We start from the raw sequence: 26,277 nt of genomic DNA, 5'->3' as shown, positions 1-26,277 counted from the left end.
TGCTACCTGAGTTGCATGCAAATTGGTACTGCGTAAATAAAGTTAGAGTTAAATGTTTGACTCAAAGATTGATGTGGGCAATGTTGGTTCCGATTCATGGAGTACTGGTACCAGCAGTAGAGGAAGAGAAAGCTGTTCTGTTGGGATGGGCTGCAATGTCCTGGCAAAACATATAACTAGGGTTGATTTTGATTTATTATTGTCACATGTACTGAGATGGTGAAAAATAGTGTTTTTTGTGCTAACCAGACAAATCATACCTTACAAAAGTACACCGGGGTAATAAAACAGAGTATAGACTTTAACATTACAGGTACAGAAAAGATCAGCAGCTCTAATGAGAGGCCTATTCATAACTCTAACAGTGGGGAAGAAGCTATCCTGTAGATAGGATTTTAAACTAATTTAGTGAGGGGAGGGGTTCAGTTGAAGGGAAGTGTTTTTAAATTTAAAAATCCAAAGTAAGAGAGAGAGCAGAGATGCAGGGTAATGAGGCAAATTAAATTGTGACAGGAAGGGGTAAAAAATATAAACAAGTGCTGCCAAAATTAGAAACAGTAACAATACTTTAAAAATTAAATTTAACACACTTTACAAATGCTGTCTGCATTCGGACAACAAAAGAGATGACTTGTTAGCAAGGTTTACCTGAACAAGGTTAATACCTGGGAATTAGGGTCTCTTCCAGATATGCTGGAATTACGTTCAAGCAGTTGGCAATTGAGGCCGCTGAATAGTATATCATTCTGTCTCTGTCGAACAAGAATTAATTTTTTTTTTAAACTGTTTTCTATGAGGTGTTAGAAGTATTGCTGCCTTTGCCTGGATGAACCGAGAAGGTCGGAGAAAGTGAGGACTGCAGATGCTGGAGATCAGTGTCAAAAGGCATGGCGCAGGAGAAGCATAGCATCCGAGGAGTAGGAGAGTCGATGTTTCGAGAATCAGCTCTTATTAGGAATGAGGGTGGCCCAAAGGAGCTGAGAGATAAATGAGAGGGGGGTAGGGCCGGTGGGGGTAAGGTAGCTGGGAATGTGATAGGTAGGTGAAGGTGGGGGTGATGGTGATAGGTTGGAGAGGAAGGTGGAGTGGGTCGGTGGGAAGGGAGATGGACAGTTCAAAAGGGCGGTGCTGATTTAGAGGGTTGGATTTGGGATAATATGGAGGCTGGGGAAATGAGGAAACTGGTGAAATCAACATTGATCCAGTATGGTTGCAGGATCCTAAGGCAGAAGATGAGGCATTCTTCCTCCAGGTGTCAGATGGCTAGAATTTGGCGGTGGAGGAGGCCAAGGACTTGCATGTCTTTGGCAGAGTGGGAAGGGGAGTTGAAGTGTTCGGCCACAGGGCAGCAGGGTTGATCTGACGCGTGTCCCAGAGATGTTTTCTCAAACATTCCACAAGTTGGTGTCCTGCCTCACCAACGTCGAGGAGACAACTTCGAGAGCAACGAACACAGTAGATGATGTGTTTGGAAGTACAGGTGAATCTGTCAGATGAGAAAGGTTTCCTTGGGGCTTTGGACAGAGGTAAGGGGGAAGGTGTAGGCAAAGGTTTTACACTTGCAGTGGCAAGGGAAGGTGTCAGGAAGGGAGGGTAGGTTGGTAAGGGGCATGGACTTGTCAAGGAGGGAGTGGTCTCTATAAAACACAGACAGGAGTGGGGAGGGAAATATTTCCCTGGTGGGGTCTGTTTGTCAGTGGTGGAAATGGCAGAAGATGATGCGTTGTATCCAGAGGTTGGTGGGGTGGAAGATGAGGACCAAGGAGTTCTGTCCTGGTTGCGATTGGAGGGGTGGGGTTCAAGGGCAGAGGTGCAGAAAGTGGAGGCGATGTATTGGAGGGCATTGTTGACCATGTGGGAGGGGAAATTGCAGCCCCTGAAGAAGGAGGCCATTTCCAATGTTCTGTGGTGTAATTGGTTCTGGGAATAGGTGCAGCAGAGAAGTTGGGAGTAAGGGCTAGAGTTTTAGCAGGAAGCAGGGTGGCAGGAGGTGTCGTCCAGGTAGCTGTGAGTCAGTGGGTTTGAAGACAAAAATAGGTGGCAGGCGATATGGTGATGCAGACATAAGGAATCTGCAAGAGGGTATTAGCAGGTTGGTAATTTGAAATATATGTCAGTGTTAAGTCGGTCGCTGGAAATGAAGACAGAGAGCCCCAGGGAGTGGAGGGAGGTATCCAAGATGGTCTGGGTGAGCTTCAGGTCAGGGTGGAAAGTGTTTGTGAAGTTGATGAACTGTTAAACCTCCTAGTGGGAGCACAAGGTGGCGCCGATGCAGTCATCGATGTAGCAGAGGAAAAGGTGGGGAATGGTGCCAGTGTAACTGTGGGGGATGGACTGTTTCATGTACCCAACGAAGAGAGAGGCTCAGGGCCATCCCTTTGGTCTGAAGGAAGTGGGAGGATTCGAAGGAGAAATTAAGGGTGAGGACCAGTTCAGTCAATCAAATGTGTGTGTCAAGGGAAGGATACTGATTGGGTCGGCGGCAGAGGAAGAAACTGAGGGCTTGAAGGCCTTAGTCGTGGCGGATGGATGTGTACAGGGATTGGATATCCATGGTGAAGATGAGGGGTTGGGGGCCGGGGAAATTAAAGTCACGGAGGAGGTGATGGGCGTGGGTGATGTCCCAAATGTATGTGGAGTATTCCTGGACCAAGGGGGACAAGACAGTGTCAGGATATGAGGAGATAAGTTCGGTGAGGCAGGCGTAGGCTGAGACAATGGGTTGACCAGGGTAGTCATGTTTGTGAATTTTGTGTAAAAGGTGGAACCAGGTGGTGCGGGGTTCGTGGACACTGAGGTTGGAGGCTGGTGGTGGGACATCTGGGAGATGGTTTGGTGATGGGAGGTGAGGTCGTGAATGAGGGGGCAGTAGGAGGAGTTGTCTGCAAGTTGGTACTTGGTTTCAGCAGTGTAGAGGTTGTCGGTGCGCCAACCTACCCCTGCGCCCCACCCCACCCCCAGTCTGCTGGTTTGATGGTGAGGTTGGGGTTGGATTGGAGGGCTGTGCGTTGCGAGAGTGAGATTGGGGTGGGTGAGAGGTGAACAGATTGAGGCAGTCAACATTGTGGCGACCTTTGGAGGTGAAAAGATTGAGGATGGGTAATAGACAGGTACAGGGTGCCCACATGGATGGGGTGTGTTGGAGGTGGGAGAAGGGGTCCTTGGAAGGTGGACTGGTGTCCTGATTGGCAAAAAGCAAGTGCAGAAGCGACAGAAGTAAAGTTCGAGGTTGTCACTTGTGTTGCATTCATTGATCAGGTGCGTAAGGGGACACAGGTGAGGCCTTTACTGAGGACTCATTGCTCATCTTCAGTGAGGGCGAGGTCATGGGGGCGGAGGGTAAAACCATGGCAGGGCTGGGAGTTAGGACCTGATATGGGGCTGGAGTTGGGAGTGAGGGCAGAGACTCTCTGGAGTGGGTGGTTATGGGATCGTGGCTGATATCACCAATGGAAGTGACGTTCACCTTGGGGGTGGGGGTATGCAGAAGCGGTGCCTTTGCTGGCATCCACAGGGGCGGAAGTGACTTAACAGATGACACTCGTGATGTCTTGGGCAGTGTTCTGGTGAGTGGTATCGGTGAGGGCAGAAGTGGTTGAGGTGACAAATCTATACGTCCAAACACGTCATCTCCCATGTCTCTCGCTCTCAATATGGTCTCCTCTTCATTTGGGAGACAGGACGCCAACTTGTGGAATGTTTCAGAGAACATCTCAGGGGGACGTGCACCAATCAACCCCACCACCCTGTGGCCGAACACTTCAAATCTCTTTCCACTCCGCCAAGGACATGCAAGTCCTTGACCACCTCCACCGCCAAACTCTAGCCATCTCACGCCTGAAGGAACAATGCCTCTTCTTCTGCCTTGGGACCCTGCAACCACACTGGATCGATGTGGATTTCACCAGTTTCCTCATTTCCCCTGCCCCCCCACCTTATCCCAGATTCTACCCTCTAACTCAGCACAGCCCTCTTGAACTGGCCATTCCACTCCTCTCTGACATGTCACCTTCACCCCTGCCTTCATCTTACTATCGCATTCCAAGCTACCTTCTCCCCAACCCCCTCCCATTCCCGATGAAGACCTAATGCTCAAAACGTCAACTCTACTGCTTCTTGGATATTGCCTGACTGGCTGTACTTTTCCAGCACCAAACTTTTCAACTCTGAACTGAGAAGATGACCAAAGCAACATTTCTGATAAATGACCAAGGAGTCTACTTATGCCTGTGAAACAGCTCATTATGAAAGCCATTTAAGTCAATGTTGTTTTCTTTCAATCATCCCTTAACTGCATGTGTTTGTCTTTTATGTAAGTAGGGCTAAGAACAAATGTTTCATATTTAAAGCACAGGCATTAATCTGTTAATCTGGTGTTTAATTTCTCTGCTGAAATTATTGTGTATTTAATAGTTAAGATGAAAAACTGGTGTCTGCAATTATTCACAAGTGCTGGTATTGATTATTTAAAGGTCTGGTTACAAATGCTTGCAGTGAATATTTGAGTGTGTTCAGTTTAATTTTAGTGTCGTGAATGCAGAGGTAGAAAGGACTGGTTTGGTTCGATCTGTCTCCATGTTGTAAAAGTCAGGTGTGTGAAAGCTAATTCCTGGAGCTACCTTCAATTCTCATCTAAAAGTTGACGTTATAGTAATTTAAATCTTCTCAAGTGTTTGATAAAGGAACTCTGCATGCTAGTTTGGGTACTGTACCTAAGGGTGTTTAGGTATAATACAAAGCCAGTTTTGATTTTGATTTTTCAATTTATGGAGATGGTTTTGGGTTTAGTGGAATTATATTTTTGTGTTTAAACATGTTTGAATCACTAAATGGTTTAGTTTATTTTACTGTCTTTTGTTGTTAAACTTCTGTTTTATTGTTACTGCAAAGTATGCAGCATAGCATGCTTATATTTCAGCGAGAGATTGAATTGTTAGAATCAAAACAAATCCAAAATATGATGAATCAAGCAAGGTTTCTGTTTGGGAGCTGTCTTGTCAAGTAATAACTTCAGCTGAGGTCATAACACAGTCACTATTATCAAATGAAGTTGAACTGCATTCTTAAATCCAGCAGTTCACACATATATACATGCTCCAAGTTGGTTACCATTTCTACGAAATGTTATTTATGGACCTGTATAAAACATTTTTGTCTGACTTTAGATAAGTTAACATTACACTAAATTAGCGGCTATAGCAATACCTTAGCAAATTTTGTTTCTGATTACTTTCATTCCCTTATAGAGAAATAAACCAGTAAAGATACATCAACACACAGCAGAAAAAGGGTGAGCCTATAACAAGCTATAGGATTAGTATCATAAGGAATTTCCAAAATACTCAGTTTTTTGGGGGGAGTCAGTGCGTTTCAGCTACAGTGTGTTTTCTCACTGTTGAGGAAGGTTTCCTTTCACAACTAAAACAAAACGTGAAAAGCATGCAATGTGAACTTCCCTAATGACTCAATTAGTAAGGTGAGCTGACTCAAAATTATCTAACCAGAAAGATCCCAAAATGCAATTCCCAGACTCTATTTTATTATCTTTTCACAACCCGTGTATATTGACTGATCTCCAAGCGAGTCTTGAGCATTATTCATTATGAACCTTGACAGTGAGAACCATTGAACAATATCCAGTTTGAATGTCACAGCTACTTGCTGCATTAGCTTGCTGAACCATCAGGAGGAGTGTAGATGCGTTTTTGATGCTTCAAATGTAATTTCACAGAAAAAGTAACAAGAATTTATTTTTATTTTCTGAATAAAGGAAGTAAAGTTACAGTCAATGCTGTGCACCCAGGAGTGGTGAACACTGAACTAGGCAGACACACAGGGATGCATAAATCAAAATTTTCCAGGACAACATTGGGTAAGAGATGAAACTGCTTTCATTTCACTTTTCTAAATGACAAGAGTCTTTCTGGGAAAGAGCATCCTTCACCAAGTTGACAGTCTTCCAGCCACTTTTGTTATTTACCTTGGTTGCTCCCGTGGAAGCACACCATACACTATTCAGTCCTATACCATGGAGCCGCTCCAAATTAAACTTGCTTTAATAACTACAGCATCTTTCTCCAGACCTCTTTTGCAAAAGTATTCTCCACGTGGAAATAAACAATGATCTCTTCCCTGCCACAGTTACCATGAGGGCAACAAGCCAAGTGGTTGAGATACCTGAATGTAAGAAGGATCAGGTGGGATGGCCCTTCCAACACCAGTTGTGTTTTGGTGTGTGTTTGACACTTCTGACAATGAGACATTCTCCCAAATGACCTTCATGTACTAACAAACCAATTAACTGCATCTACCATCATCTTTTCCTGCTTGGCAAATGCTAAAAGTCATTTTGGAACTTGGGTTATCAGATTCAGTTAACCCTTTAGTACTTTATTCAAGTCCTCAGTTGTGACAGTTAAACTTTCAGTAGGATTATTATCCCCCTGCAATGACTGTATACCCCAAGGTACAGTTACACCAGTCAGTGACCAATAAAATACTGTCAGTTTTAATATTCAAGGCATCTCCTCTTAAGTCTTTTCTCACTCAAAAGATCAATATAATCCAATCTTTAAATTTCTATTACTTGAATAACTTAAAATACTGCCCTGTCAAGGTCTCTGGCTTCCCACACTCCGACTTCTATCATCTTATAAACATTCTAATTACAACATTGATTCCAAGAAAAATTGTGATGACATTGGAACTCAGCTAGCTGTTTGCATTGACACCATACCAGGGCTCAATTTCTTTTGGGCTATTTTTACAGTCTCTCTCAATTCTTCGTTAGGAGATGCCATCACATAGTAAAAATACCTTTCTTTATTTGTGTTGATATAATAGGATATTTTAACTCTTAACAGCATCAGAATTAGAAGAATTCATCAATATCCTAAATAACCAACACAGCTGTTTCATATCAAAGCACAACGCACAAGTAAAGCGTTAATTTCTTAAGACACAACACTATTTAAATTAAAACAAAACTAAAGGCATATGTCAGTAACAAGTGATTTTAACCAGTGTTTCATAAAAATACAGGTCAATCTGTTATAATGTGTTGCTGTAATGTGATTGACGAATTGGGAACACTTCCTATAGTGTGAACTTTTAAAATAGGTGTTGGCTGTATCTCAATTACAGCACCAACACTTTAAACGCTGTTTCTAAAGTGCAATTTTTCTGCTCACGCAGGGTTGCACAAGAATCCAATTATCACATTACAGAAGAACTGACTGTTTAGTGTAATTTCAATTGCTTATTAGTCCTAAGCTTTTCTTAATAAAGGCAAGGATCTCTTGTGGCTTTTAACAACCACCTCAATTTGATTTTGTTGCCACTCCTCACTGAGGAAAGTGAGGGATCCTCATTCAGTAGATTACCATTTGTAATCTGTTTCATTTTATCTTTCAACGTTTTTTCGATGTTCAGGAATTTTTTAAATCTTCCGTCAAAACCTCACTTGGAAGTATTTGTGAGTACCTAAATAGTGTTTCCTGATACACTGGGTGTCATGAAGACATTGATTATTTGTATTTGTTTATTTCAAAATTGCATTTGTTCTTTTTCAGGACCATTTTTCTCACTTCTAGTAAAATCCCCACTTTTAGGAGCACAACCCTCCATATATCTGGCTGTAGCAGAGGAGCTGGAAGGGGTATCTGGAAAATACTTTGATGTTAATGAAGAAAAAGACCCTGCTCCGCAGGCTCTGGATGATGAGACAGCCAAGCATTTGTGGGAAGTAAGTGCAGAACTCGTGGGACTGAAAAATGACAATTCTGATCCACAGCCCTCAAACTTCCAATGTTAATGTAGGCAGTCAGAATAGCAGGAGAACTATAGAAACGGCATCAAGGAAAATTATGTTTAATCATGCATTGGAAGGTATTTATTTATACTGCTGATCACTCTTAGTTAATTTTCTTCAAAATACAATTACATCATTGCTTTTTATTGCATGTGAGGCTGTACTGATCTGTTTACCTTGTTTCATCATAGTCAATGCAATGTTAGGCTACTTAATGAATTAAATCTGGTTCACTTTAGAGGACGAATGGTCTGGCCGACATGTGTCTACAGGCCGACATGTGACTGCAGACCTACAGCAATGTGATTGATTAAGTACTTGAATCACAATTTAAAATACCAGAAGATTTTACAAAAATATCTTGTATCCATAATTTTTAAGGTATAATAGTTCAAATTTGGCACTACAAAAATATAAACCCATTTTTTTCCTAATAAAGTACATTTCATTCATTGCACTTGCCTTGGCAGATTATTCCGCAAATGGATATTTGGACTCTAGTGCTTACAGCTTCAAGGGTTCCACATGATTTCCAGTTCCTGGGTATGACGTAGCCTTTCCTCATAAAGCCATTGACGCAGCTTAAACCACCTCCCTCTTCTCCCCCCTCCCCCCCAACGCACATGCACACTGTCCTGGACCTTGGAATGCACCAACCTGCAACACTCAGCTATAAGACCAAAAGATATAGGAGCAGAAGCAGGCCATTCAACCCATTTGAGTCTGCTGCAGTATTCAATGAGATCATGGCTGATCTAATAATCCTCCACTCAACTTTCATGCTTTTGTCCTAGTCACCTTTTGATTCCATTCCAGATCAGAGGGCATTTTCCACTATGTTGGCAACAGCGCATAAAGGACACATCCTATGTTATGGAGTTGCTTGGGATCAACTGCAACAAAAGCCACTGCATCTCCTTTTGGGCATGTTTTGCAAAGGGCCATTTCAGATGTCTTGAGTTGCGGAAGGAGGCCATTTGGTTCTTTATGTTTGCAGCAGCTGTTTAAATGAGCGTCATTACCTAGTGCCAATCTAATGATTTTTCTATGCACATGATGTGTTATTCAAATAATCATCCAATGCCCTCTTGACTGCCTCAACTGAACCTGTCTTTACCAAACTTCCAGGCATTTTATTTTCCATGCCGTAACTACTCGCTGCATGAAAAATCTTTTTGTGACATCACCCTTGCTGCTTTTGCAAATTACTTGACTTTAAATCTGTGTCCTCACATTCTTCTTCACCCAGGGAGGTGGGTGATGGTCTCCCCACTACAGTTGCTTCAAAGGCAGCATGCTGAGGCAGCCATTCAATATGTCCGTCCATATTCCTTTTCCCGTAGGGTCTCGAGGACACTGCACAAAAACATTTATTTGTGATCAAATATGTACTTCTGCACACGTTTTCAAAAGAGGCCCATGCTGTACTGCAGCCCAACTGAACAGATCATTTCATGCAACCAGGTCCTTCCTTGACATTAGGGCAGACAGAACCTCATTATGTTATGAAACAGTGTTTGCATATCAAGGGTCTCCACACAACTTGATACTCACATAGGTAATCTTCAGGATGCGAGCAGTAACAAGTATGTTTACCCATTGATCCATAGGTGTATGCATTTAGAAGTTTGTCCCTGCAGACACACTCCATTTTCAATTACAAGATAGTGTAGAAATGGCCCAAATTAGTCATTTAAACAGTCCTACAGCAGAGAAAAAAACCATTTAGCTCATCATGTCTATGGCAATAAATGTTCCGATTCCGGAGAAAATAATACTGCAGATGCTGGAGATCAGAGATGAAAAGTGTGGCACTGGAAAAGCACAGCAAGTCAGGCAGCATCCAAGGAGCAAGAGAATCAACATTTTGGCAATAAGCCCTTCATCTGAATTCAGTGTTAAGATCTTCTATCAGTTGAAAAATATATTTGTTGCTAATGAAGGGAAATTGATTAATGGCTTACCTTGCTTCAATGGATGGAAGAATAATTAGGGATATGAATTTGGGAATGAGACAATCACATAACATTTACTCTTGCCTGTCAATAGTTAAGTTGATGGAGCAGAGGACTATATTACATCACAAAACTATCATCCTTAGGTTGCTGGTTCAATTCCAACTTGACTGAGTCAGAACATTCCTAAAGGATGACAGTTTTGAGATAGAGCAGAGGATTGTATTGCATCAGCTGAACTGTTGATGGGCAGGAGTAAATGTTATGTGATATTGGCTCATTCCCAAATTAAGATCCCTAACTATTCTTCCATCCATTGAAGCAAGATAGTCCATTTTCCCTGCATTAGCAACAAATAAATTTTTCAACTGATAGAGGATCTTAAACACTAAATTCAGATGTGTACCAGGTAACTGTTGTGTGAAGTATGATAAATGTTTCAATATGTTAAAGCACAATCAGCCTGCCTTAACTCAAATTACTCTAGAAACTGACTTGATGTTCCATGTATGTCTACTACATGCAGCAGGAATTTTGAGATTTCCCATTTTATAAGAGGTACTGGGCTTGGTTTGAATGGCTAAATAGGCTGCAAAATCAATAAAGGACCTTTTCTGTTCTCCAAATGTTCCTAAATTGGTGTGATCCTATTGTACATTCTTTAAGCAACCACCGAAGCGTAATTCTTCACAGAAATCCACATGGTGATTTCTGCCTCATTGTGGAGATATTGTGTCTCCATCATTTTTATGCAAATAGCCTGCATAATGAGTCCCTCTAATGATCGAACAAATATATGGGAAAGAACTTAAAATTCCATTATTAACATTTAAGGAATTTGGTAGCAATGTCATATTGCCATCTGTAAAATTGTTTAAATGTGTACAAAGTTAAAAATCATACAACACCAGGTTATAGTCCAACAGGTTTAATTGAAAGCACACTAGCTTTCAGAGCGACACTCCTTCATTAGGTGGTAGTGGAGGCTCAATCCTAAGAATTTATAGCAAAAATTTAGTGTGATGTAACACAACACCAGGTTATAGTCCAACAGGTTTAATTGGAAGCACACTAGCTTTCGGAGCGACACTCCTTCATCTAGGTGGTAGTGGAGGCTCAATCCTAACAGAATTTATAGCAAAAATTTAGTGTGATGTAACTGAAATTATACATTGAAAAATTGATTGTTAAGCCTTTCATCTGTTAGAATATAGTGATAGTTTCACTTTTTTCATGTGTAAATCACAAATCTTTTTTTAAAATAAGTTGCATTCACGGGTTAGCTGTTAACAATGGTGATAGCTAGACAATATGTTGAAGGTGTTGGCCCCCTGTGTTCTCTGTCTATGCCATGATGTTTAGATTGATTCTAATCTAAAAAGTGAGATAACGGAGTTCGACATGAATGCATGCAGTTTTTGAGCAAAGTACAAAGTAACCCTGCAAGTACAAATTCACCCCACAAAGTATGTGTGTGCATGTGGGTCTTTGTGTGTGTGTGTCTGTCTGGGTTGGGGATTGTGAGTGTATGTGTGTGTTTAGTGAGTGCAGAGTGTCTTAAGTCTGTGAGGGGGGTGCATGTGTGGGAGTGTGTGTGTCTGTGTGTGTGTGTGTGTGTGGTGCAATGGTGGTCTCCTGTAATGTGACATGAACCTAAGGTCCCGGTTGAGGCCCTCCCTATGGGTACCAAATTTAGTTCTCAGCCTCTGCTCGGCCACTTTTCTCTGCTGCCAGTCCCGAAGTCTACCTTGGAGGATGGTCACCCGAAGGTCCGAGGCTGAATGTCCTGGACCACTGAAGAGTTCCCCAACTGGGAGGGAGCCCTCCTGTCTGTTGATTTGTTGTGCGGTGCCCATTCATCTGTTGTTGTAGACTTTGCTCAGTTTCCCCAATGTACCATGCCTCCGGGCATCCTTGCCTGCAACATATAAGATAGCCAAGTTGGCTGAGTCACATGAGTACCTGCCATGTACAAGGTGGGAGGTGTCCCCATGCATAATGGTGGTATCTATGTCCACACTCTGACACGTCTTGCAGCCCTACCGTGACAGGGTTGTATGGAGTTGTCCTGAGATCCGGGCAGCTTGTTACGAACAACGATCTGTTTGAGGTTTGGCGGTTGTTTAAAGGCAAGTAGTGGAGGTGTGGGGAAGGTCTTGGTGAGGTGCTCACACTCATTGATAATGTGTTGCATGTCAAGAAGAACATGGTGTAATTTTTCAGCTCCTGGGAAATACTTTAAATGTGTAGTTAGCAATGACCTGCAGTTCTAATTTAATCCAACAGGTGGCATAAGACTTTATTGCTGCTTGTAATTGTTGAGACAACTGCCGCAGCAGGTTGCTTCGTATATAAAAGCGGAATAAAGTGGTTGCTGGAAATCTGAAATAAAGCAGGAAAAAAACTGGAAACATTGTTGGAGAGAGAACAAAGTTCACGTTTTAAGTCCAGTGTTAATACTACTTCAAAACCTGAAGAGTCAGTTTGGACTCTGTTAATTCTGAAGAAATCCTCTCGTGCTTCACCTTAATATCTTTCCCTTTTCATTGATACCGGGAGATCTTCTGAGTTCCTCCAGCCTTTCCTGTTTCCATATCTGGTATAGCCCATTTAATCCTGATGCTGTACTTTTTGCAGAAATATACTTTGTTCAAAACAAATACATTTCCCACACTTAGAGCTGACGGTATCATAGAGCTGTACAGCATAGCAACAGACCCTTTTGCTACAAGTCGTCTGTACCGACCAGATATCCTAAATAAGTCAAGTCCCATTTGGCCTATATCCCTTTAAACCTTTCCTTTCATATACCCATCCTGAGGCCTTTTTAAATGTTGTAATTGTACAGCCTTCACTACCTTTGGCAGCTCACTCCAGATACGCTGTGTATAATGAAAAGGTTCCCCTTGAGTCCCTTTTAAATCTTTTCCCTCTCACCTTAAACCTATGCCATCTAGGTTTGGACGCCCCGTCTTATGGAAAAGAGCTTGGTTATTCACCCTATCCATGCCCCTCATAATTTTATAAACTTCTATAAGGTCGCCCCTCAGTCTCCACTCCAGGGTACATAGTCCTAGCCTATTCAGCCTTTCCCTATCGCTTAACCTTCACCCCCCAACCCTGGCAAAACCCTTCTAAATCTTTTCTGAACCCTTTCAGATTTTGCAACATCCTTCCTACACTAAGGAGACCAGAATTGAACGCAGCGTTCCAAAAGTGGGCTAACCAATGTCTTGTACAGCCACAACATGACCTCCCGATTCCTATATTCAATGCACTGACCAATAAAGACAAGCATACGCAACGCTGCCTTCACGACCCTGTCTATCTGTACTTCACTTTCAAGGAGCTATGAATCTGCACTCCAAGGTCTACTTGTTTGGCAACACTCCTCAGGCCTATACTATTAAGTGTAAAAGTCCTGCCCTGATTTGCCTTTCCAAAGTGCAGCACCTCACATTTGTCTAAATTAAACTCCATCTAACACTCCTCAGCCCATCTGACCAAGGTCCTGCTGTACTCTGAGGTAACCTCCTTTGCTGTCGACTGCATGACCAATTTTGGTGTCATCTGCAAACTTACTAACCACACCTTCTATGTTCATATGAAAATCATTTATATAAATGACAAAAAGCAGTGGACCCAGCACCAAACCTTGCTGTGCACTGCTGGTCACAGGCCTCCAGTCTGAAAAGCAGCCCTCCACTACCATCCTCTCTCTTACCTTCGAGCCAGTTCGATATCCAAGTGTCAAGTTCTCCCAGTGTTCTATGTAATCTAACTTTGCTAACCTGTCTACCTCGCCAAATGCCTGACTGAGGCCTACATAGACAGCATCCACTGCTCTACCATCTTCGGTCATCTTTGTCACTTATTGAAAAACCTCAAACAAGTTAGTAAGACGTGATTTCCCATATATAAAGCCATGTTGACTCTCCCGAACAGTACTTGCCTTTCCAAATATATGTCAATCCTGTCCCTCCGAATTTCCTCTGGGCAGCACGGTGACTAGCACTGCTGCCTCACAGCGCCAGAGACCCGGGTTCAATTCCCACCTCAGGCGACTGACTGTGTGGAGTTTACACATTCTCCCCATGCCTGTGTGGGTTTCCTCCAGGTGCTCCAGTTCCCTCTCACAGTCCAAAAATGTGCAGGTTAGGAGAATGGGTCTGGATGGGTTGCACTTCGTTGGGCCAAAGGGCTGTTTCCCCACTGTAAGTAAGTAATCTAAACTTGCCCACCACTGATAGCAGGCTCACCAGTCTATAATTCTCTGGCTTAGAATCCCCATACAAGTCTACACTGACCCGCTGAAGAGCGACCCGCTGAAGAGCAACCCACCCAGATCCATTCCCCTATTACTCTGCATTTCCCCTAGACTAATGCATCTAATCTACACATCCCTGAACACTCGTGGATGGAAACCGGAGCACCTGTAGCAAACCCATGCACACACTGGGAGAATGCGCAAACACCACACAGGCAGTTGCCTGGGCTAGAATCGAACCCAGATCCCTGGCGCTGTGAGGCGGAGGAGCTGACCACTGAGCTACCGTGCCTTCCTACCTATTTAGCCTCTCCCTATAGCTCTTAAAAAGCACACAATTTTTAGGCAGTCAATGATTTTTATAATAGATGTGACACTTTATAAATTCCTACTTTGGAAATAGAACTAGTCTGACTCAAGATTGGGATACAGACAGATTCTAACCTCACCTTTCAATGCATTGTCTGAGCTGAGATCACTTTTTTAATAAACCTTAAGTTATCTCAGGCATGTGACTTGAAAGAGGTTCTGGGATTTACATATTTATGAATCAAAACCTGCAACCCCCTTCCAAGTTTGTTCAATACATCACATCAGTTGTTTGACACTTTGATTTTATGCTATAAATTCTATGTCCTGTGATCCTGCCCCACTAGCTACCTGACAAAGGAGCAGTGCTCTGAAAACTTGTACAGGTAGACTGTCCTTTGTCCAAAATGCACAGGAACTTTTCAGTTTTCAGAGTAAATTTAATGATGAAATTTTTAAGAATCTTACTGGAAGAACAGACTTCTAAGTAAGAACAGGCCATCAGTGCTTAGCCACGCCCCCCCACATCAGATCTGAGTGATACGCGTCAAGTGGGTGTCGATTTGGGGATATTTACAGAGAGACCCCAGGCCTGTCGGTGCTTGGCCACACGCCCCCCACCCCCCACATCGCATCTGAGTGACACACATTGAGTGGATGTTGACTTGGGTTAACTGTTTGCTCACCAAACAACCTTGTTAATGAGAAAAAGCTTCACAAAAAAGACCGGATTTCGGAGCTTTTCCATTTTTGGATGTTGGAATAAAGGATCTTCTACCTGTCCTTCCAAATAAGACTGTTGGACTATCCCCTAGTGTTGTGTTTTTTTTATCTCGGGTATAGTGTGACTGCTATATTTTACACCAGTCACCACCAACAGTGAACTAGCGGGGCAGTTGTTTGTCTGGGATACCCCCACCTGGACTTGGGGCGATCTGTAAAATCTTCCGTACTGTAGATTTATTTTTTGGCAAGGTGGCACCTCTAATGTATAGTATCATGATCCATGTAGATCTGCAACCATGTCATACTTTTTATGTGATCAATAAGCCAATCCTAGATAAATCTATTGTTACCAGTGAGAACCAGGAGGAGGATTGATCAATTACTGCAAAAGATGTGAAAACTCTTGCAGCAGTAACTATACCTGCAAGATGCTTTGGGGACGCCCCATCACAAAGAGTCATAGTTACTCATGCCAGGGCGTTGTCAGCTAAATCTTACAGCCGTAAACAACAAAAGAACTCCTGTGAGGTAACAAAGCTATACCTACTTCTGTTAACTTGGTCTAAACTATTTTAACATACCAAGCTATACGGTTTACTTTTGTATTCCTGATGAAGAGCACATGCCCGAAACACCAATTCTCCTGCTCTTCAGATGCTACCTGACCTGCTGTGCTTTTCCATCACTATGTCGTTACTTTTGTATTTGTTCCTGAAAACAAACTAAGCCAAGAGTATTATTTACTCAAGTTGAACAAAAACCAATGAAATCACTACACACTAAAGACAAAGCAGGAAACAGGCGGCGCAATGCTAATATCAATATGTGAGTAATCCTAAGCATCCGGTTCAAATACCATCGTAGGACTTTAATTTAATCTGGGTAATTGTGAGTATAAAACTATTCTCAATTATCATAAAACTCATCAACTTTAAGGAAGGAAATCTGGTCTGGCCTATCTGTTATTTCAGATCCACAGTGTGTTTGACTCTTAAACTCCAACTGTGTCTGAAGGAACCTCTGTCAAGATGCTTCTAAGTCTGCCAAAAGCTTGCAGGTCCTCCAGTGAAAAGAGTTGACCATGACTGAGGTTTACAGACCAGCATATTTCCGGTTCCAGGTTTATTTGTTGCAAGACATGCTAAAACTTGGGGTAGCCATTGCAGGGGTACAATGGGGAAAAATTGCGCTCCTAGGACCATTTGGCCACAGTATACCTAGGGGTCAGAAACTGTAGATCACCCAGACTGTTACTCTCCCAAGAATGTATGTTGTAAATTTTATTTAGCCACCTCTACATGTGTTGTGTGGAGAACATTATATCTGCTACACTTATTAATTCAAATTTGAAATATTTTGCCTCCAAGTTGTATAGCTGACATGAAATATATTTTGTAAACCTTAAGATAGTTAAAATGTTATCGAGTGAGGCATATTTTTCTTGGAACATATTAAATTTTCTTGAAAATCCTGTAATGTTCAAGTTGAATTGTTTTTATTTACAAATTTTATGAATAACGTATATTTTCAAAAATATATGTACAGTTGACTTTTAACTGCTCTCTGCTCTGGTCTAGTTTCCCAACCACTGTGCAGCAAGGTGAGAAACAAGCAGCAACATTTTCAGGAAGCAATGCCACTTTACCCAAACATCTCTGCCCCGTCCATGCTTTCAGTCTCCTCCAGAGCGCCAGTGTCAAATGAAGGCAGTATCTGCTAATACCAGCTGCCCTATCAACTGTGTATGTGCAGGCTTCCAGAGCCATGCATGCTTAGGCTTCTGATCTATCATGTGCTCGAGACTCGACACCACGTGTGTGTGTAAGAGAAGAGAAAATCTGCTCCGTTATGCAGCCTGCTTGTGCGTGCATAGAGCCAATTGATATGAACATGTGTATTAATTGCAAATCATATTTCCTGCATCAGAAGAAACTGCATACGCACAGTAAGGAGGCGCACAATAGAAACTGATATTGAACTGGTCTGTATTGAAAATGTGGAGAAAGTGAGGACTGCAGAAACTGGAGATCAGAGTCGAGAGCGTGGCGCGGTTAAAAGCACAGCAGGTCAGGCAGCATCCAAGGAGCAGGAGAATTAATGTTTCGGGTATAAGCCCTTCATCAGGAATGTGCCTGACCTGCTGTGCTTTTCCAGCACCACACACACAACTCTGATTTGAAAATGTGTTTATTTGCAGTTGAAGAATGTGTATTTTTCCTGATGGCTTTGAAACATCAATGCAAGAGAAAACAACTCCAACCTGTCCAATCTTACTTCAAAGCTACAGTTCTCTCGTCCCCAAAACAACCTGAAATATCCTCTAGCCTTCCTAGTAGGATCACATTGTTCCTGGAATGCTGCCTCCAGGAATGTATCCACATGCATTCCAAGATCTTCCAGTATCTTCACACTTATCAGTAACTTACCATTTATTACTTATGCCCTCCCCAAATACATTACCTCCTACTTTTCTGTTGAATTCCATTTGCTATTTTTCTGTACACCTTACCAGTCCACTGAGTGTATTTCTTTTCTCTCTATCTATTACGTGGCCATTCATTAAAAATCATTGACAAACTCCTATATTTGAGTATAAATCATAGTATTGGCCCTTGCTTTTTGTAGTGTATATCAATGTACTGTGGATCTTCACTGGTAAGAACCTTTCAATTTAATATCAAGCAAAAGTTTGATAATCAATCGCCCATAACATTTTGCTCCTGCCATTAATTTAATTGTATGAAATTTTTTTTTTTGATTTTCTCAGGATGGGACTTAGTTGTTATAATTAAAACTGAATGACATTTGAACTAAATGACCTGTTGGCCAGGTATTTGCAGTCAGCAACCAAACAACCAGGAAAAGAGGAAACAAAAAATACAAATAAACATGTTTATGTAGAGTAAATTCAACGGTGGAACTTACATACAAGATTGGGGGGAGAGGGAGAAACATTAAAACTAATTTGTTTTTAACAACATTACCTTTTAGAGTCTGGCCTTGTGCAATAGTGTCTGTGCTGTACTTTCTGTGCAGGATTAGTGAAGACATTGTGAAGCTTAGTATTTTTTTACCAGATCTATTAGAAATCTGCTCCTACATCCAGTTTGCTGTCAACTCTCTTGGATCATCCAACTGATGATACAGTTGATGTCGCCAACTAAAACCAGTTAATCACCAACCTCTGAACAGGTCTAACCTAGTTGGCAATGACACTGGATAGAATTTTGTAGTCTACATTTGAGTGCGATTAGTTGCCAATTCCTAATTGCCTTCCTCTCCCTCTTCCTGTTGTAGATGGGAGTGATGGATCCTCATGGATTTATACATGTTGCCAGTCAGAAACCTATTCTTGCATACTTCTGGCAGGTCCTGGCCAAACAAGTTGTACAGATTCCAATTCAACTTGGCGAGTAAACTGTTGCTTTCAGGAATTCAACTGTTCTCAAGGGTCTTACATTATCTTAGATCAAGAGATATTGGCATTTCCAGAGATCCCCACATACTATAATCTAAAACTTCCATGATGGAGGACCAATATTACTGAGGCGCTAAACTACCATATCATACATTATATCATGAGCCTTCACATCATACAGACTTGCATGAAAGAATTTTCTGATCCTCAAAATGCCAGTGAAATAATTTTCCTGAGCCATTTTCTTCCTTCAGGCTGCTGATCACAGTTCTCCCTGTACACCTTCGAAAGAAGAAACACGAGCATATTTCATCCTGTTCCACAGAACGGGTGCAGGATCTGAAGATTATTTTGAGAGTTTTCAAGACAAAGAACAAGGCTTGCTGTCTTCACGTATCTTAAAAATCCTCCTTGTCATTGACCCCCAATGAGCTGCAGCAGGCACAGGTCTGCATGCTTTTCCAAAGTCAGAACAATCTCACCCATCACCCTTTTGTCTTCTGAACACCTTTGAGATGAAGAACCTTTTAATGTTCACCTGACTGCTTCCCAAACCATATGTTGGAGACTTATTGAGGGAATTCACTATTGTCCTGCCATTGTATGCAATTTTGAGTTCCTCAATGTTTTCTGGAGTGAACAGTTTGGCATTCAGCCTCTGTGTTGCCCTGCCATCCCTCTGAACCTCCTGTAGATGATAATTGGCCAGTAGAAGGCAGTAGTCACAGAAGAACACCCATTCGACTTTGGTGGATTAGGCCAGGAATGCTCAGGACACAAACTGGAAGTCTATACTGAAAGTCTATACTGAAGAAGACAAAGCCTTCTAGCCACAAATAGATGCACCTAAGCTACACTTGACCTGCAAGGATGCTGAAGGTGTCATGCAACTTGGCATCTTTTACCATTGCTACCAGGAATCTACATGTGACATCCAGTTTGCTGTAAGACCCTCCAGGTCATCCAACCACTTCAATTGTGTGGCTGAAATCATTACCCAGTGTGACTGACAGCAGCAGTGGGAGGTATTGGAAGATGGCCAGTTGGTCACTCTTTACCAGTGAGATGTGCACATTAGTTTATCTTAGACTGTTTTGTACAAAATATGTGCTGTGTGAGGTGCCCACCCACCACCTCCTTTACTTCTGACAGTAAGAGTAGCTCCCTGCAGCACAATATCCAAGCTGAAGGAATGGCATTGTTACCTCCTGACCAAATCACTGATCCATTGGAGACACTAGCTCAAACATTTTCTGTATCTGCTGTAGTGCTGTAGATTTTATATTAGCCAGATAAGCCAGTGGGGAAACTCCTTATGCAGCTGCTTTATTAATGTACATGCTGATGCCAGTAATTTTGAACCCTATGTTTAAGATAAAGATTTTCAGTTCATGTCCTCCAGACCTAGTCATACACCTAGCTTAACGCAAAAAGCAGGACAATTCCAACCCATTTATTTTCCACCTTATGGGTCTATTTAGTCGTCTGTAAACTGATAATAGGGGTTGTCAGCAGAGCTGACAAGTGGCAATTGCTTAGCAATAATGGTCTCTGTGCGGTAGGAAGTGTTAAATTTGAGAGGGTTCAGATAAGATTTGCAAGGATGTTGCCAGGATTGGAAGGTTTGAGCCAAAGGGAGAGGCTGAATAGACTGGGGCATTTTTTTTTTCCTGGGGTGTTGGAGGCTGAGGGATGACCTTATCGAGGTTTATAAAATCATGAGCATGGATAGGGTGAATAGCCAAGGTTATTTTCCCAGGGTAAGGGAGTCCAAAACTCAAAGTTTGTGCAAAGATTTGTAGCTCGGGTGCTCGTTGTTGTGGTTCTGTTCGCCGAGCTGAAAGATTTTGTTGCAAACGTTTCGTCCCCTGGCGAGGCGACATCATCAGTGCTTGGGAGCCTCCTGCGAAGCGCTTCTTTGATGTTTCCTCCGGTGTTTATAGTGGTCTGTCCCTGCCGCTTCCGGTTGTCAGTTTCAGCTGTCTGCTGTAGTGGTTGGTATATTGGGTCCAGGTCGATGTGTTTGTTGATGGAGTTTGTGGATGAATGCCATGCCTCTAGGAATTCCCTGGCTGTCCTCTGTCTGGCTTGCCCTATGATATTAGTGTTGTCCCAGTCGAATTCATGTTGCTTGTTGTCTGCGTGTGTGGCTACTAAGGATAGCTGGTCGTGTCGTTTTGTGGCTAGTTGATGTTCATGGATGCGGATTGTTAGCTGTCTTCCTGTTTTTCCTATATAGTGTTTTGTGCAGTCCTTGCATGGTATTTTGTACACTACATTAGTTTTGCTCATGTTGGGTATCGGGTCCTTCGTTCTGGTGAGTTGTTGTCTGAGCGTGGCTGTTAGTTTGTGTGCCGTTATGACTCCTAGGGGTCGCAGTAGTCTGGCTGTCAGTTCTGAGATGCTCCTGATGTATGGCAGTGTGGCTAGTCCTTTTGGTTGTGGTATGTCCTCGTTCCGTGGTCTTTCTCTTAGGCATCTGTTGATGAAGTTGCGCGGGTATCCGTTTTTGGCGAATACCTTGTATAGGTGTTCCTCTTCTTCTTAGGAGTCCAAAACTAGACGGCATAGGTTTAAGTTGGGGCGGGGGGGGGGGTATATTTAAAAGTGGCCTTTTATCACAGAGGCTGGTGCATACATGAAACAAGCTGCCAGAGGAGGTGGTGGGAGCAGGTACAGTTACAACATTTGAAACGCATCTCGATTGCCATATAATAGACTGGGTTTAGAGGGATATGGGCCAAAAACTGGCAAATGGGTTTAGATAAGTTTAGGATGTCAGGTCACTGAGGATGAGTTGGAATGAACTGTCTGTTTCCATGCTGTATAACTCTCTGACTCTATCTGCTCAGTTTGGTTTCTTCCAGGTGCTCATGGCCTCACTGCAGTCTCGTCCAAAAAACAAAAGGGCTAAAGTTCAGAAATGAGGCAGAGTGCAACATTCCCACCTGCACCAGGATGTCAATTCAACTCATTAATGAGACAATTAACACAGTTTCCTTGAGACCACTGCAATATAGTGATGGTACAGGGATTCGATGGGAGTCACGTGGTTTTCCCTTACAATGTGGTTAGACTGAGTTTACCAACTGCTTCCCAGAGAGAACCTTGAGGGACCTGGAATCGGGAAATGGGGAACATAGAAGCCAAGCACCTTCCCCTATCACTTTTCCAATGTTAACATTCCTTCTTTCACTCACTTTTTCATACAAGGTTTTATTCTCAAATATATACCTATTCATAAAATATCTTGATGTACATACTCAGCCACTTAAACAGTCAGTTCTGTAAATTATCATATGAAGACACAAACATTGGAGTTTGGCTCTATCCAACAAACAAACCAAAGGCTTGTCCAAAATTATATTTACATGCTTTTCTTGTTTTAAATATAATTCATTCATAAAAAATACCTATACACACACATGGTCATAAAAGCAATTTGCTTCTGGACAGTAGCATATCGGGGAAATAAACAAACATGGGAGTTTGACTCTATCCAAACAAACCAAAAGTGTCTCTGGCTTAAACCACACTATATTCACATGCATTTGAGGCAATCGGAGGGTCCGATAACTGAATGGACCCCCAATTTAACTTCAACAGGAAGACCTAGGGCGCCTTGGCAGCAGCTGCCCCAAGCATTTCTGCATCCCTCAGCATGTAGTCCTGGACCTTGGAATGTGTCAGTCTGCAACACTCGGTTGGGGTCAACTCCTTGTTCTGGAAGACCAACAAGTTTCGGACAGATCAAAGAGTGGCTTTCACCAAGTTGATGGTCCTCCAGGAAATATTGACGTTTGTCTTGCTGTGTGTCCTAGAGAACAGACCATAGAGCACAGAATCCTGTGTCACAAAGCTGCTCAGGACAAACCTCGACAAAAAACATTGCATCTCTCTCCAGACTTCAAGCAGGCGATGTGTGATAGTCTCTACTCCACCACAGCTGCTTTGAGGGCAGCATGTGGTGGCACACACACATCAAGCATACATGAAGGATCTCACAGGTAGTGTCCTTCTCACCTTTTCACCACAAGCCAAGCAATGTTTTGGTGCGTGTTGGAAAGTTTTGGTGATGACTTAGTCTGCCAGTTGGCTTCCAAGCGACAGAATCCACTCTCTCCTTTTTCCTCAGGATCTAAAGGACACTACGTGCTGACCACTTCCTGATGGACTTGTGGTCAAAAGTGTTTTTCTTTGCAAATTTCTCCACAAAGGACAGGGATATGAAACAGTCCAACTATGGGGAGCATTCAAGCAAACAAGCCAGTCCCCTACAACACTGGGGACACATAGAACCTCAGTATGTAGCGACACTTGGTGTTTGCATACCAAGGGTTTACTCACAGCTTGATGCAGTTGTGTACGAGAGTGGTCATCAGGATGAGGGTAATGTTGGGTACGTTCTTCGCCTTCTTGTCCAGAATTTTGGACATAGTCCCTGCGGACATCTTTGATCTCCAGAAGAAGTGGAAGATAGTTCGTGTGACTACAACAGCACAGTTTCAGAGAATGGACCAGACCTGTACCACAAACAACAGACAGTGCTTCACACCTGCTGACCAGATTTTTACCCACAATGGAGAGGGAACAATGTTCCCGCAAGACCAGTTTCTGCCTCACCTTGGCGATGCATTCCTCTCAAGATTTTGCACATGCCCCGGCCTCTCCGAACCACATTCCCAGCACCTTCAGGTTATCTGTTCTGAAGGTGAAAGGGGTAAAGGATCGATTGGCCCAGTTCCCAAAAAACATGGCCTCACTCTTGCCTCAATTTATCTTGGCTCTCAAGGCTAGTTCAAACTGGACACAGATGTCTGCACACTGACTGCGGATCCAAGTAGAAAACAGCAAATTGTCCATGTGGAGGAAGGCTTTGAGCTACTAACCTCTGCTGCCTGGAATAGTCACTCCTCTCGGGCTCACATCGTTCCTGATAGATTCAGTAAATGACTCTGTACAACACACAAACAAGGCAGGAGAGAGTGGGCAGCCCTGCCTGACCCCGGATCTGATCAGGAAGCTTTTTGATGCCCACCCATTGATTGAGACTGCACGAATGATTGATATAAAATAGTCAGGAGAAAGTGAGGACTGCAGATGCTGGAGATCAGAGTCAAGAGTGTGATGTTGGAAAAGTACAGCAAGTCAGGCAGCATCCGAAGACCAGGAGAATCAACGTTTCGGGCATAAGCCCTTTATCAGGAATGAGGCTTGTGGGCCAGAAAGGGGGCGCTGAGTGATAAATGGGAGGGGGGGTGGGACTGCAGGAGGTAGCTGGGAATGTAATAAGTAGATGAAGCTGGGGGAGAGGGTGATAGGTCGGAGAGGAGGGTGGAGCGGATGGATGGGAAAGACAATGGACAGGTCAAGGGGGTAGTGCCGAGTTGGAGGCTTGGGACTGGAATAAAGTGTGGGGAGGGGAGGAAATGAGAAATAAAGTAGTCGGTCCAGTTGCAAATTCCCTCCCCAAAGCCCATTTTGGAGAGCATGTCCCATATGTAGGTGTGCAATATCCTGTTAAAGGCCTTCTCCTGGTCCAGGGGCTGATAAGACAGACGTCCATCCTCCTGTCCTGTACCTCGGCAATCATTCCCCTGAGGATTGCAGACTCTCAGAGATCTTTTTCCCCAGTACAGCGCAAGTTTGGTCATGGTGAATCACAAATCCCAGAGCAGATCTGGCTTGCAATGACCTTTGACAGGATTTTGTAGCCTGTGTCCAGCAATGAAATTGGTCACCAATTTCTGATTTCTTCCCTCTCCCCTTCCACTTGTAGATGAGAGTGATGCCTTTCATCATGGATTTGCACATGCTACCTAACAGAAGCATACTGTCATTCATCTCCAGCAGGTTCTGGCCAATCAAGGCTCACAGAGCTGAGTATAACTTGTTTGGTAAGCCATTGCTTCTGGGAATTTGATTCTGTCTGATGGATGCAAGGGCCTTGATCAGCTCATCCAGATGTAACAGCTGGTCCAGCCTCTCCCACATGCTGTCCTTTAAGACCTCCATGATAGAGGACAGGAAAGATTGGGAGATCATGCTGTCTGTGGCTTTCATTTCATTCAGACTGGCATAAAAAGATTTGCTAATCCTCAGTATAAGACTGAGATGACAATACCGAACCATCTTCTGCCTTCAGGCTCAAACATCAAAAACTGTAAGTACAACAAACTTTTATCCACCCACCTCCATAACCAGCGCTCCTCAAACATTCCAGAAGATTCCCCTGGCCTCGGAAACGCTATTAGCCACGTGGCTGATGCAGCTGCCACCCCCACGCTGATTGATGATGTCACTTCCGCCCCCATCATGGCCACTCCCACAGCCACTTCCGGCCCTCACATCATCGCCGATGCCACATGCTCAGTGACTTCCGCCACCCCTACTGCCGTGTCTGCCACCACATCCGGCCCCACCAGCGCCACTCATCTGCATTCTGCTGACACGCCCCCCAACAGACCCCAATGTCACTATCCCCACCGCCAAGAACTCCGATGGGAGCACTCATGCCTCCACCCCCATTGCCCCCACCATCACACCCACTCCAGGTACTGGCTCTGACCCTACTCCCAGCTCCTTAGCCACACCAGATCCCAGCTCCCAGCCCTGCCGAGTTTTCACCATTCCCCCGGACCTCCCACTCATGAGGACGAACGTTCAGTCCTCAGCAAAGGACTCACATTCATCCCGCTCCGTGGACCCATTGTCTCGAGTTTAATGCATTCATTCAACGAAACAATCTGCATGCATTCATTCATTGAATCAAACGCCAATAGTACATTCAATGAAGCAAACGTTATTCATTGATTCAACGAAACAATCTTAACATATTTAATTGATTCCAATCAACGAATTTCATATATTCATTCAGTGAATCAAACTGCCATCATTCATTCAATGAAGCAATCTACATTCATTCATTCATTGAATCAAATGACGAAAATACATTCATTGAACCAAACACTATTCATTGATTCAATGAAACAATCTTAGCATATTCATACAGTGAATCAAACTGCACATATTCAATGATTCAAGCTGCCCGTGTTAATTCAATGAGTAGTGCTTGTATCATTAATTCATTGCCTCGAGCTTAATGCTTTCATTCAATGAAAGAATCTGCACTCATTCACTCATTTAATCAAATGTCAATTTTAAGTTCAATTCATCTAACGTTATTGTTTGATTCCATGCAACGAACTTAACATATTCATTCAGTGAATCAAACCGCCATCATTCATTCAACGAAGCAATCTACATCCATTGATTCATTGAATCAAACGACAAAAATACATATAATAAACCAAACTCGAAAAGTACATTCAATGGAGCAATCTACATTCATTCATTCATTCATTGAATCAAACGTCCATAGGAAGTTCAATTAATCGAACGTTATTCATTGATTTAATGCAACAATCTTGACATATTCATTCAGTGACTCAAACTGCATTCATTGATTCAATGACACAAACTTAGCATATTCATACACTGAATCAAACTGCACACATTCAATGATTCAAACTGCACGTGTTAATTCAATGAGCAGATCCTCTCTCGTTCATTCAATATGTCAAGCTAAACTCATGCATTCAGTGAAACAAACTGAACGTGTTAATTCAAGGAGAAGAGCTTGTATCATTAATTCATTGTCTCGAGTTTAATGCATTCATTCAAAGAATGCATTCATTCATTCATTGAATCAAACGTCATTAGTATGTTCAATTAATCCAAAGTTTTTCATTGATTTAATGCAACAAATTTAACATATTCATTCAGTGAATCA

The 26,277-nt window shown here is 42.8% G+C and overlaps 1 protein-coding gene across 10 annotated transcripts in view; it reads left to right on the top strand.

Annotated features, from left to right (window-relative positions):
* Positions 1 to 18,499, top strand: part of LOC122553002 (retinol dehydrogenase 13-like) — a 92,967-nt gene extending 74,468 nt beyond the window's left edge. For 6 of the 10 annotated variants that reach the window (XM_043696392.1, XM_043696388.1, XM_043696386.1 and 3 more), the window contains 3 exons: positions 5,771 to 5,872; positions 7,572 to 7,744; positions 8,627 to 9,679. In XM_043696392.1, coding sequence (XP_043552327.1) covers positions 5,771 to 5,872; positions 7,572 to 7,744; positions 8,627 to 8,818 — 467 coding nt within the window. In that variant the 3' untranslated portion in view covers positions 8,819 to 9,679. Of the gene's footprint in view, positions 1 to 5,770; positions 5,873 to 7,571; positions 8,263 to 8,626; positions 9,681 to 16,644; positions 17,113 to 18,364 lie in introns of those variants that run through there. The other 4 variants (XM_043696391.1, XM_043696394.1, XM_043696395.1 and 1 more) reach the window with 4 other exon arrangements.
* Positions 18,500 to 26,277: the final 7,778 nt, after the last annotated feature.

The sequence above is a fragment of the Chiloscyllium plagiosum genome, chromosome 9, assembly GCF_004010195.1.
Source record: "Chiloscyllium plagiosum isolate BGI_BamShark_2017 chromosome 9, ASM401019v2, whole genome shotgun sequence".
Classification (NCBI taxonomy): domain Eukaryota; kingdom Metazoa; phylum Chordata; class Chondrichthyes; order Orectolobiformes; family Hemiscylliidae; genus Chiloscyllium; species Chiloscyllium plagiosum.
This window is presented reverse-complemented; position numbering and strand designations above follow the sequence as displayed.